Here is a 13954-nt window from a genome sequence, read left to right as displayed (position 1 = left end):
TAACCCTTGGAAGTTTTTAGATCTAAGGGAATAGAGAATTAATGGATGTTTGCAACATGCTCTGATCCACATGTTCCATTAAATAAGCGAAGGGCACTCAAAGCGTATACTTCCACCCAGTCCCAACATTTGAATTCACTAGATCCAGATTTTTATTTGGATCTGCACCAAATGCAAAATCCATTTTTCTCAGATCGACGAAAACATTGCAATGTTCAAGAAAGTGGAAAAAAGAAATGGATTTGCCCCCTGAATCGAATCCCCATCAAAATATATTGGGTTCTTACCATATCCTTCCACCAAGTTTCGTGGAAATCCATCCAATAGTTTTTACGTAATCCAGCTAACTAACAGACAAACAAACTAGAAGGGTATTCAGAGAGTGAATACGACAAGACAAACATCCTCTTTCCACATGGAAAAGAAAGCGGAAAAAAGATTCCTGGATTTCCCCTCTGATGCGGATTCCCTCCAAAAGTTGATGGGTTTTTCTTTTGGTCTTGCCCAACCCCTCTACAAAATTCCATGGAAATCAGTTCAGTGGTTTGTGCGTAATCCTGCAAAGAAATGTAACAAACACCACTTAAAACACAACGTTCTTGAATGAGGTAACAAAGGGCTGGACTGTAGTGGTGGTAATATCACAGGTTTTGTTCTTTCATTCATATTTCAAGCATAAAAACACAATCACATACACAAATATCACTGTTTATTTAACAAATTCAACACAATATCTGTACGTGTCCATTATTTTGACAAAAACAATAAGTTATTCAAGTGTCAGATGCAGATTTTTTTTCCTATGATCACAGTGGTTCCTCACACAGTCTGACAGGATTACTGCCAGTACGACAACATAAAATGGACAGTGTGCTTTATGTATGTCCCATTGTGTTATATAAAGTTCTATATATAAAGTTGAGCGGGGTTCCCCTTCAATTTCTTGTGCAAAAATGCTGAGTCAGTATCCTGAGGCTCTTCTCTCACTCAGACCCAGCGCCAGATAAAGCGGCTACTGTACGCAGCCGAGTTACTGTTGTCCTCCGGTCCCTGGTGAGTACTGAGATAGAAAGGATAGATGATGTACGAAGTGGAGAAGCGGGAAGAAAGAAAAGGAGCTTGATGGTGATTAATGATGGAGATGGTTTTCAGTCAAGGATTTCGCACAGTCTGCCTCCCCCCAGGCTGCTAACTGTTTTTTCCTGCTTTTGATGTGTTCATGAGGAAAGTGTCACAAGGGTAGCGCAGGAAGCGGTAGATCTCCTCAGCTCTGGACGTGCTCATACAGCCTCCTTTCTGTATGGCTTCAATGGAGCTGCAATAAGAGGAGATGTTATGATGAGTAAACCAGAAGGACAAGACGGCATCATGATTGATAAACACGCTCTTCTTTTACCTGTTCATCAGTTGTGCGACGGACTTGAAGTTGTGGCTCATGTTCAGAGCGTGGACGAAGCTGACTGAAGGCAGGCTCAGGTACAGCTGCAGGGCTTGCTGCTTGTGCTGCCCTCTGACCTCCAGCGGTGCACTGATGCCCTGACCTTTACGCTGCTCCAGCCGAGCCAGGTCCGCCAGCAAGCTGGCGCTCTCCTCGGCGCCGTCGCTCCACAGCAGGCGAACCCCGGTGCGCACCAGCCCCGCTAACGTGCCGTCATAGAATCGTGTGCGCTGAAACGGACGTGACGCTTCACCTGAAACAGTGACGGTTCATCATACAGATGAAAAACAATCATTATCCCACACAGTTAATGAAATCATCTTATTCATTTATTAATCTATTCACCCATGGGTATTAAACATATACTTTCTCAGTACTGCGTTTGTGTAAATTTGTGGAATAAGCTACTTTATTTAATAGCTTGAATAGTTTTCTGTCTTGTTGACATTTAGATGAGAAGATTGATACCTCACTCATGTGTGTTTGATACGAAGCTTGAGCCCGATGCTAGTTAGCTTAGCATAGCATCAAGCCTGGAAACGGGGGATAACAGCTAGTCTGGCTCCGTCTGATTGTTGTGAGTTTCATATTTGGTAAAACTAAATGAGAGTTGTATCAATCTTTTCAACTACCTCTTGGTAGAAAAGCGTATAAACTTGTGCTTTAAACATTTAGTTGTCCATTATAAACCACAAATAAAAGAAGACAAGAAATGTCCACGCAGCAGTTGAGACGCTCAGAAATCTTTTTCTCTTCCCAGGAAACGTTTTGGACTCAGGCCCTTCCTTCCTTAAGAAGGGAGGTGAGTAAAAAGTTTGTGGGAGCCTCAGCTGACATTCCTTGTCTTCTGGAGTGGATGGAATAAAGTGTGGATGTACATGCTTTCGTATACTTTCTGAAAAACCATGAATAAAAGCCTTAAAATACAAAGTACAAGGCAGATTTTTAAAAAGGAATATATTATATTATATAGTATTAAAACACAAACTGACCTGGCTTACTTCGGTCCTTCTCCACAATCAGACAAACGCGCTCAAACAATCCCTGTAAGCTGTTCACTCTTTCGACCAATCGCTTCCGGTTCTGCATTGCTGCCAGATCCAACTGGCTGTGCTTCTCCACCGCCATGCGGTTGCTGACGATGAAGTAGCTGCCGTCCAGGGAGCAGACGTGGACGGTGGCTGCGTGCCGCTGACGCAGGCTGGTCATCAGCTCCACTCCGGTACTGATGCAGCGACTGTCCACCAGAATGCAAACAGACCCGGGAGGAGCAGGGGCCTCGCTGACTGACGCACCCTGACAGACGGACCCCCGGGGCTGAGGCGCTGAGGAGGTGGTGGGTGGGGCCTGGACAAAGGAAATGTAGATATTTACTTCTCTCCCACATGTATGACTCTATGGACAAGTGTGTTTACCATAGACTGCATATAGAGATTGACGACATGACAGCTGCCCTAAAGCGAAGCCAAAGGCGGTCGAAAGTCAAATCAATTATTCTCAAAGATTGGTTCTTTCAATGCAAGTAGTTCATATCACACTGATCTTCAAGTATTCATTTCTCCAGTAAGTTTGGTTTGAATTATTTATTTGATGCTATAAAATCGGGATGAAACTTCATGATTGACAACTGAGACAGTCTCGTGATTTATTGAGCGTGTCTGCGACAGGAGCTCACTACCGCGGCTACTCCGCCTTCTCTGGCTCCAAATGCGCAAGATGGCAGCGGTCTCATTCAGGATATTTTGGCTTAATTTCTGGATATTGGGAGGAAATGGAAACGCGTTGTCCATCTTTATTTACAATCTGTGGTGTATACGTTTCATTTTGTTTGCTTTTACCTTGGGTGGATTCTTGGAGGTTAACGGCGACACTGACTTCTCAAAGTCGAGCTCATCAGAGAGGAGATGCTGGTTTTCTAACCTCTGGCAACACCTGCAGGAAAGCACAAACAATTCTCTAATCACTGCTAACTGTTTGAAGATCTTTGCAGCTTTTAAACGGTTTCCATACCTCTCATTTAGCTGTTCTTCACTCTCGGAGCTCCTTCGTCCTTTACTCAACAGTGAGACCTTAGATGCTATGGTTGACGACGAGGAGGAGGGGGCTTTCTGCTGCTGATGCCTGCTGGGCTCCGGCTGTGCTGCCTTTTGCCGCGAGGTGACAGCAACACTGCCCCCTGCTGTAAGACTCTCTTCGCTAACTTCACCCGTCTCCTCATCACTGGAATCATTCACGCGTATGATCCGGGTACGCTTGGTTTTCTCCTCAGCTCTCTGCTCTGAAGAAGCTTCGGCCGCAATCTTACCTCCGGGTCTGGCTCTCGCTCTGACGTTGTGCAGTAAAACACGCCGCCTGGTGGCATACTGCCTTTTACCGTCCACGTACGAGTCGTCAGGCATGAGCTGGACGTCCTCAGCCTCTTCCTCGCTGCTCTCCACCTCCTCCACCTCACTGCCGACCACAAAGCTGTCCTCGGCATACGTTTCATCCAACTCAGGCACCTGGGCATAAGAGGTCAGGGGCGTAGATTGCTTGTTTGGAGATTTTTAACTGCATTGAGTATAGAAAAGCTGGGTATAAAATATGAAGTATACCTGGGAGAAGATGTCAGTGCGATGGGTTCTGTAAGACATTTTGAACTTGCCGTGGACTGCAGGGCTTCTCACTGACTTCAGGTAAACCCCATGCATCTCTGAGTCTGATATAAAGGAGGACAGACAGGAAGCACAAGTGTAAAATGTCACAGCAGGACTCCTACAGCTTCCTTAAGCGCTCAGACACAGCTCAGGGAATCTGATTTGAATAATCCACTACAGTTATAGCATAGGCACATTCATTGGTGCTGTACCATTCAGTCCCTGGGAGAAGTGTGTGTTGTTGACCACAAATCCATCAAGAGACTGGTTCTGATCATCTCCATCCTCTTCATCAGACGACACGTCTGCCCCCTCTTCATCCCCCGACAGCTCCGCTTCTTCCTGCAGGAACTGACGCCCTTTGCGACACGCGGCGTGCTGATAAAAGAAACAATGGAAAATGTCAATGCTGAAGGTGTCAACAGATATAAAAATATCGTCAGAAACTTTGATATGACTGTATTTTGAAAAAAGCTGCTGAAAGAGGTCTGGGCTTAATAATTGAGCCAGAAAACGTGTCATTCCCTCCATGAAGCTGCGAGGAAATGACGAGCTTCAGATTCTGATCACAGCTTCACACTGAGCCACCTGTGGCTGCACAGACCTTGGCTTCAGCCCGTCTGACTCGTTTCCTCTCGCCTCCCTGCGCTGGGGTTCGCCGTGCAAACACGCTCTCGTTCTGGAAATCATCATCAGAAACAGCTTCGCCCTCTGTTTCATCAGACTGGAGGACAAGGAGAAGAGCCAATTAGTCCAATACTGTGCACCGTGAATGCTTTGTGACGCTGCATACGAGGACGTGCAGAAAATATTGAGGAGGTAATACGTGGATTGAAATCATGTAAATCGAAATCCGCTGTGTCGAATAGGTGGAACAGTGTAGAATACTTTCGTACTAATCAAGAAACTCTCACAGTGTTAAGAGGAGCTGCACGTTTCCTGTTCACAACCACTGGAGAGTCCACGTCACTGATCTTGGACTAACAGAGAAAAAACATTATCAAATACATACATACATACATTTTCTTACTCCTCAACAATGCAAGTTTATCACTGTTTATGAATGCTTCTCTTTCTTCTCTTTCGAGGATATTTTTTGCTGTGACATTTCAGTCACATTACTTCTTGCAGACTGGTTGTCATGACAACTGCATGTACCTTTGAAAATGATGGACAGAGGCAACCGGTGTCGTCTGAATCAGATATCTCCTGTCTAGGTTGCTGTTTTTTGTGGCATCACACAGATGAGGTGAGCTAATGATTATCAATGTGTGAGCGTGTTTTGATGACATGAAAGGCCGAGCAAAAATCAAAAAGAGCCACAGTTTAATCTAAACTGATACAAAATATAATTATTTTAGCAAATTAAATGTCTTAGTCTGATCTTTTTAGTTTAGTAGAAAATGGACTATCTTTGGGTTTCAGACCAGGTCGGTCAGACAGGGATTTAGAAAAAGGTCACACATTGCAGGATACAAGAAACTGATGGACATTTCTTTTACAATTTAAAAAATTGTATAGACTGAATAATAAATCAATTAACTGAGAAAACAAATGACCTGACCTACCTACATTATTCAGGTAGCAGATTAATAAAATAAGATCAAATAAAATACAAATTATGAGGCCTTGCTAACCACTTCTGGGGACGACAAGTTGTTGAATACATTCTGATGTCTTCTTTTAAGAACCACAACTTCCTCTTCACTGTCATTGTTGGATCCCTCTAAGAAAAGTGAGACACCGAGAAATGCAGGGACATTGACACCAGGTTTACAAAACTAAAAGATTAAATACAAAGAAATCGACGTTCATGAATCATATTTTTTGAGGATAAACAAACCTGGATGAGGGGGTGAGTCAGACACCCAAACCGATTCCTGAAGTGACTCGTTCTCCGCACCTGACCCTCCTTTGACCTCAGCGGCGCAACCCGCCGGTCGTCTATGTTTCGAGCTGGAGAGCAAAGAGGGCGCGTGAGGCCTGAATGGACCGGGCACGAGCGTCCTCCTCGCTCCCACTGATGTGATGGGAGAGGGGAGAGCGCCACTCTTAAACGTCAGAAGAGGCGACATTTCCCTGTTCCTCTGCACTGAAAACTTTCGGGGTGTGGACAGTTTAGATTCATGGCACTGTGCGGGGATTCTCTGTGCACTGAACCTGTTATAGGGAGTGGAGGAGTTAGAAACGGTCGACAACGAAGCTGGGGAGTCAGCTGCCTGCTTTTTAGGCTCTGGAGAGGACAACGTACACAAGGCAGGGACGGCCTCTACGTCTGCTTCGTCTTCTGAGTCCTCCAGGGAATAACCAAGGTCAAAGTTGACAGAGAAGTAGTCATGGGACCTATCACATGACTCAGCGTTTTGCTGCACTGTGGGAGATTTGCAGTGAGCTGAAATTAACTTATCTCTATTGTTACAAGCGGCCGCATCATGAGTTTTTAGCTTGGCATGCGGAGTATGCGTAACGTGCTTCGTGCATTCTAAACCATCCGTTTGCATTGTGTGTAATATTTGTCTGCTGTCTGCTGTGGGCACAGTGCTAAACAGGTCTGTTGTGTTCTGCATTTGTGACGGGTCAGACTTCCTTTTTATGTTGTCGGAAACGTCTGCGGCACAAGTGGACCTCCCGGGTGTGACGCCAGGAGTGGGGATGTCTGGGATGGTCATTTGAAGGAAGGCTTCGTCGTCCCCAAACAGATCCATGCTGTCGTCCATGTGAGGGCTGCACCGAGAGGCCCTGTTGACGCTCACACCTCCAACCGTCGAGTGTGGCGTTTCCTCAGTCCTCACATTATCCCAGAGGACCTTTTCCTCGCTCGTGTTGTCGGAGTTATTCTTTATTTCCTTGCTCTTCTCAGCTTCCTCGCCAATCTGTTGCTTCTTGAAGTTATTGTTCATTTCATCGTCTGCCTCCATGTTGGCTTCTTCCTCCCCAAACACCTCATCCCAGGTGGGACTGATGGCTGCTACACGAACAGGCGTTTGCCCCTGATGAGGCGGATCAATGCAGTTTTTACTGTCCTCCTCACCTGCTGGATGCTGGTATGAGACCGTCCTCGGAGAGGCATTGTCGGCTTCGCTCATCAGCATTTCATCATCATCGTCGTCGTCGTCTATATCCAGGGTAAAGCTGACGTGAAATGGCTGAAGAAGCTGCTGATGAGGGGGAGGAAGTGACGGAGCTGCCATATCGGCCTCTAACTCCGCAGGCGGCAATAAAGGAGGTCGAGAGAGGAGCTCGGCTACGTTGGCCAGAATGACCTTCAGACGCTCACATGTACCTGGCAGGAGCTCAGCCGAGGAGGGAGGAGGAGCTGAATCCCACTTCGGAAGGTAGAACATGGCCTCAAGCTCAACATCTTCCTCATCAATGTTTGTACTCAGCTGGGAAATAATGTCTGAATTTATGACACTTTCTTTAATGATGACACAGTCATCATCCAGGTCAGCTTCTGGACAGTCATTTTTCGAAGGGAGAGGACAAATAGCGTCAGGCGCTGGGTGATCTGTGAAGTCGCTCTCGACTTCCTCCATACATTCCAGATCAGATGTCGAATGAGACGGTTTGGGTTTTTGAGCGCTGGTCTTTACACTCTTCTGCTTCTTCTGTCCTTTTCTCATGTCGCCACCTGTGTTGGCATTGTGGAGGTAAGGAAGAAGCTCCTGTTCGTAATGGCACTCCCCCTGAACACACACACACACACACACACACACACACACACACACACACACACACACACACACACACACACACACACACACACACACACACACACACACACACACACACACACACAGGGAGTTATATAAGAAAAGATCTAACAGCAGGAGAACCAAGGTCGAGGTGCTGCAATCATCCATGCCAGCCTGTTTTACGTCAGCTGTGATGATCAGTCCGGCCAATTCGCCAATCAAACTGTAATATAATCAGAAGTGTCCAATGAAGAGACGTCACATGGCAGCCACACATGGGGCACTGTACGAGTCTGATTGCCCGAATTAGTTTTGGTAAAGCATGGAAGAAAACAGACTTTGTCTTGTTACAATTAGATCAAAGTTCCCCAGGAAAACAGTTTTATTAGACATTAAAACTACGAATAAAACCTAGAAAAAAAAATCATGTAATCCCTCTAACTTTGTCTCAAGCGGATACACATCAGAACCATCCAACAGAACATTTGACCTGGAAATGATTAATTGAGAGTGGTATCCTTCTTGGGCCAGCAGGGTGTCCTCGAACCTGTGAGCAGCAGGACGAAGACGCTCCATGAGCAAATAAAAGACCTTATGTAGAATTAGAGTGTGCATGGAGAGCAAAATACTGGTTTTGCCTCAGAAGAGGGTGATAAACAGGATTATGGTATTACATAAAGCTTCATACTTGAGTGGGCATGGTTTAAATGTGAACAAATGGCCCCTGGAGTTGCTAAAAATGAGAAACTGTGCGTAAAAGGCCTTCTTGCTGTGAGGAAATTTGTCCCAGGTCACACAAGAGAGTTAAAGGTTTCCCCTTTTCATTATAACACTGTTATAAAACTGACGACAGGCCATCCGTGCCATTTGATCCAGATGGAGCTGGTAAGGCCCTCGCTGGGTCTTTTACACAACAGATTCATTGATCTGTGTTTCAGTTTTTCTAAATCGCCAAAACACTACACCCCATTCTCTGAGCAAAACTGTCAACTGGCAAAACGACTTCATCGAATCAATCACACAGTTGGCAAAACTCTAAACACATTCTCATCCACTAAACACACTGAGCAGTGTGGTACACTTTGACCTAGAATGAAAACACAGGGGCACCAAAGGTTAAACACAACTAACAACCTGTTGTCATCGCTAACACAACCCCTACAACTTTTTACTTTAGGTCCATACAACACCAAAGGTCAGCGATATTTCTGATTTGCTAAGACATCGTGTTTATGTTGTCATTTGGGACAGCGTGAGCTTTTACTGTGGTCAAAGAATACGTGAATGCTTTATCTATAACCTGCGTTTTCTCAATGTTTGCCCTCCTGGTGATAGAAAATGTACGACCAAAACCCAGATGCCGAAGAAAATCTCCTCCAGTCAAAGGCTGCCGCAGGTGATGATATAGAATCTATTGGATCTGTTCTAACTGGATTTATTCAAGGCTGGATTCAGCACGAAAAAGGATTCGCCTGTTGTTCAGTAAGGGAGAGAATTGCCTGTGATGTAGATGAAGTCCTGTGATCTGACCCCGCCCAGACACATGATACTGTCAAATCATACAGTGCAGTTTTTTTTACTGTCGGTTTTCTTGTTTACACATACGTTTTCCTAGGTGCAGGAATGTTCCGATATCCAACAATAAATAGATTTTAGTCATTTTTCAGTAAAGATTTTTTTTCCAGCTATGCCCAGAGTGCAGTGTGTTGCATTTATTCATGTAGTGTGTAATGATTGCTGAGTTATATTTACCTCTTCATCTACTTTTGTCTGTGTTTGATTGATGGTTAGCAGGATTACTCAAAAACTACTCCACCAATTTCCATTACATTTTCTGGAGAGGTAACTTTTGGAGTAGATCCAGATAAATGGGCAGATCAAGGAATTTTTTCTTAAATTACAAACCTAATTTGTATAATTAGCACTCTGTTGTGATCCAGGTAGCATTTGCCAAAATACCTAAAAACTGCTTTTGAATTGTTCACCATGTACAAGATGGATAGACGAGTACGTCCGCCAAGGACAAACAATTCCCCCAGTATGTAGAAGAAATATAAAAGAAAGTGTTCTCATAACATAAATAATTTATTTGTCATAAAACATAGTCCTAAAAAAATAAAAAAGTAAATAAAAAGACCTGTGCAATATTCCTGGATCTGCCCCTTTAACTGCATCCGCACGTGGATGCAGATAAAGTGTGTTCTTCTCAAACTGAGGCTCCATCCCTCCACCAAGTTTCTTGGTAATCAGTTTGGTAGCTTTTGTGTAATCAAGGTTACAAACACACAAATCAACAGACAGAAGTGAAAGCATCCTTGGCAGAGGTAACTATGCGACCACTTCACTTTAAAATACAACTTACATTACTGTTAGTTTTTGACACGTTTGCCATCTTTATAACCATGATGGCCATGAAATGAATAAGAGAATAAAGAACAACACCCACAATTATATTTGTCTGCAGGGCGACTTCCTTTAATCCTTTAATTGAATTATTTGTCTTGAGACAAACACGCCTGCAGGAGAACATTAAAACCCTGAAGACGTCACAGCTGCAGCCAAAGCATGAGAGCTGTAGACACTCAGCAGCTCCAGCAGAGGGCTGGATACTTTCCTCTGAAATATGGCATCTGTTAACATTTCTAAATTCTGGGTTCCTCTTTGAAAATAATCAGCAGGGGGTTTTAATTGGTCTGTGGCTTTAGTTCATATTACAGCAAAATATGATAGAAAACATAAGAAAAGCAAACACACCTGCAGTCATCTTCAGACATCGTATCAATTCAACAATTCTCATATTACAGCTAATAAGTACAGGGAGATTAAAGGAGAGGATGCTCTTCTTGTTTCCAAATGTGTGTGTATGAAACATAATCTGTTAATTATTAAGCAGGATAAAAAATAATTTAGAATAGTTTACAATAAGAATTTCTATTTTATCAATTTCTGAGGAAAAATATTAATTGAAAGTTACCATATGAATTACTCACATCTAAGTCTAGTTTTTGTTTTTAGTTTTGACTGCAAATTACTTATATACTCACATACAAAATTGATATTTGGATTTTGTATTTTTCTTAGCTGATCATTGTGAAAGATATAGATCTGTGTACATGAGTGTTTACATTTTCCTAATACATTTAAAGATTCAATCATTTATGAATCAAGTCCCAAACTTTTTTTTACACGAGTGTGTCTATAATTACTATTTTGATCAAAAGAAGTACATATACTAATAATTATTAATACCTTTATTAATTTATGTATTTCAACATCTATTTTCTGGTCAGAGCTTCTGAATTTGACACTGACGCTTCCTTCTGTTTACATCACTCACTGTACGTTGGCTTTCTGGGTCACTTAAATTATACAGAGCCCTCACAATGTTTCCAGGAACATGTTTGCTGTTATACCTGCATGACAAGTCCAACTGTCAATCAAGAAAATTGACCTTAATTACTAGGAAATTATTGGATAATTACTGGGCTGCGACTCGCTGCAGTCAGTCAATACAGGCAGCGGAACACAGACTTGACTGAGGAGAGGCGAGGTTTGAATGATGGGGCAAAAAAATGTGAGTGCACGTAAAAAGTTTGTGTCGCAGCGTTGCCATCATAACTGGGTGTTTCTGATGGTTTAAAGTCAAAGGAGTATGTAGGTGTTAAATTGACAAGTCGGGTACTTCATTCACAAACTCTCACAAACTGTCTCATGCTCTCTCTGGCGCATCTGGACTGCACTTGTAAAATATTGTGTTTACCCTACAGCTGAGAAATAAATCACTCTTTTTTTTTTTTTTAGGGTAATCCATCTTAAAACCAATCCTTAAAACTCCTGTGACCCTCAGACACAGCTTTGCTCATGGCCGTCCACTCTGCACAAAGACCAAGTTGCACTGCACGTACTTTAAATGTCAAAATCCCAATGAAAAATGGAACACAGGCTTTTAGGAATATACGGATTCAGAGACACTGAGCTTTTGAGGGAATCCATCAGCATCGTCCTTTTCTCGAAGACATTTTTTATTTATTTATTTTTTCTTGCTGAAAAAATAAACTCAATTCACTCTAATCTTAACCACACACAATTCATTAATGATCAGATTAAGTCTGTAGATCTAGAGATGGGGCAGACCGAAATAAACTCAATGACGGGGGTAGGCCGGAGGGAGAGACAAGTGATTTCATGTTGCTCGGTCTGCATGAGAAGGAGGCAGCAAAGTGAACACTTCTCTTCGCTGATTATCTCATTGCAGTGAAACAATTACACAGATTTGATGCTCATGCACACATACAAAGAAGACCTCATCCTTATTAATCAGTCTGCTTGAGTTTGTTTCAAAACATGCTCCGGCACAGGTCGACAATTAGCGGCGTTTTTTTTGTGCTCGGATCGGTTGACAGATCGACCGGCAGCGACAGCCGCACAAATTTTCTAACGATGCTCTCCTGCAGACACTGAGGCATTTTGATAACAGTTGCTATGAAGACGCTACGCGGCAGAATCAGCTACATTTACTGTCTGCAAACAGTGTGAAATCACATATGAATTTCAGCTTTTTCAATGAGAAGAAACCCTGGAATCTGAGTATAACTAAACAAATGTAGGAGGAAAGGAGAATCCACAAGCAGACAATGACGCAACTTTATAAAATGTGTAAAATAAATGAATCATAACTCAGCGGAAGTTTCTTTTTTTTGATAAGGTTGATGTATAAACAGTGAATCTAATGTCAACTATAAGCAGTAAAGTGCTTTCTTTGCTTTGCACTTTAAACAACTCGAGCACAATCTAATTCCTTTTCTAACATGAAAATATGTGAACAATCCATTTGAAAATGCAAACCCTACAACTGTCCTCCTTTCATTCTTATCAAACTACTTTGTATTTGTCTTCCACTACTATTTGTTTGACATCAGTTCCTGATCTGCGGCTCACCACTCGTCAGCCTCGCACACTTTACATCTAGGTCATTACAGCCTGACCTACTTCCAGCTTCCTGGAATTATGTAACAGTTCAGAGAAGCGTTTACATAATCGCAGGAGGAGGAGTGCCTGCCATGTCTCTCCTCAAGGCCGAGCGGCGGCACAATGAAGAACACGGCACGGTTTTGAACTCTCCTCCACACACAAAATGACCCTAAAATGAGGACACGTGTGTTTGTGTAAGATTAAAAAAATTAAATTTGGGCTTTAATTTAGCAACTTGATTTTTTTTTTTTTCTTTTATTCCCTCTGAGGTTTTTGGAGGAAAAGGTCAGAGCGTCTCTCGGCAAATACAGGTCGAGCAAGTATAAGCTGTGCTTGATATGGCGCAGATGAATATGGGACATAGGGGCATAAACGGCTCTAAATCGGCACTGGATGGAGAATTAATGTTCATCAAACCATGACTTAAAATAAGTTTCAGTTTTTTAGCAGGATTGTGGATTTGTCAAATTCAGGAAAAAGACAATGAAGGAGAAGACAAATTTGTTTAGTGTACTTCTCTTTTCAGATGAAAATCAACAGGCTTTAAAAAATACTGAAATAAAGAAAAGAAAAAGACCAAAGCAGACTTGCTTATCTATTAAAAAATAACAAGGGCTTTTGCCTGGAAATGTTGAATGATAATGATAATTTTAAACCATTTACCTTGTATACAAAAGTCTGTTTTGGTGATGTGTATTATTTCATCTTTATATTTTTCTCTTCTCTTTTAGTATTTCATCTTCATTCCTTCGGGTCTCTTTGTTTACCTGCCTTCGGTATTTCCTATTTGCAATTTTATGAGACTTACAATAGCATTTCCTCAGTTCCTGTTATTGATTTGCTCCGTGCTGCCATGAGGGTGGGTGGAGGGGTGCGGACAAGAGATATATTGTTGATATTGCTTTTATTCTGGAAAGTGCTTTGTGTTACATTGTTTGTATGGAAAGTACTGTTCTGTACTAAGCTTAAACTGTGCGTACGAAGGTTTGACGCACAAATCTGGGATTCATTAATATGTTCTTACCTAAATTTGTTAGCAGAGTATGAACAAATTTAGATCCTTCTCAGACCATGCATATGAACAAATGATGAAGGACTGGCTGTCCTGGAAAATGTAAACACACCTTTTAACCCTTTTAACTAGATGAATAATATATTAAAACTCTACTAAAATATTTGATAAACAATTTTGTTTACTAATGCTATCTAACTAA

General features: G+C 42.5%; 1 protein-coding gene across 1 annotated transcript in view; it reads right to left on the bottom strand.

The window, feature by feature from the left end:
- Positions 1–692: 692 nt before the first annotated feature.
- Positions 693–13954, bottom strand: part of fancm (FA complementation group M) — a 44837-nt gene continuing 31575 nt past the window's right edge. Inside the window, exons 14-24 of the mRNA XM_047341740.1 lie at positions 5918–7760; positions 5712–5800; positions 4989–5054; positions 4679–4798; positions 4287–4452; positions 4033–4136; positions 3449–3939; positions 3277–3370; positions 2431–2785; positions 1397–1691; positions 693–1315 (exon numbers count right to left, since the gene is read on the bottom strand). Coding sequence (XP_047197696.1) covers positions 1189–1315; positions 1397–1691; positions 2431–2785; positions 3277–3370; positions 3449–3939; positions 4033–4136; positions 4287–4452; positions 4679–4798; positions 4989–5054; positions 5712–5800; positions 5918–7760 — 3750 coding nt within the window. The 3' untranslated portion in view covers positions 693–1188. The remainder of the gene's footprint in view (positions 1316–1396; positions 1692–2430; positions 2786–3276; positions 3371–3448; positions 3940–4032; positions 4137–4286; positions 4453–4678; positions 4799–4988; positions 5055–5711; positions 5801–5917; positions 7761–13954) is intronic.

Source organism: Hippoglossus stenolepis, chromosome 10 (assembly GCF_022539355.2).
Source record: "Hippoglossus stenolepis isolate QCI-W04-F060 chromosome 10, HSTE1.2, whole genome shotgun sequence".
NCBI classification, from domain to species: domain Eukaryota; kingdom Metazoa; phylum Chordata; class Actinopteri; order Pleuronectiformes; family Pleuronectidae; genus Hippoglossus; species Hippoglossus stenolepis.
The sequence above is the reverse complement of the archived record's forward strand: the minus strand, read 5'-3'. Positions and strand labels throughout refer to the sequence as shown.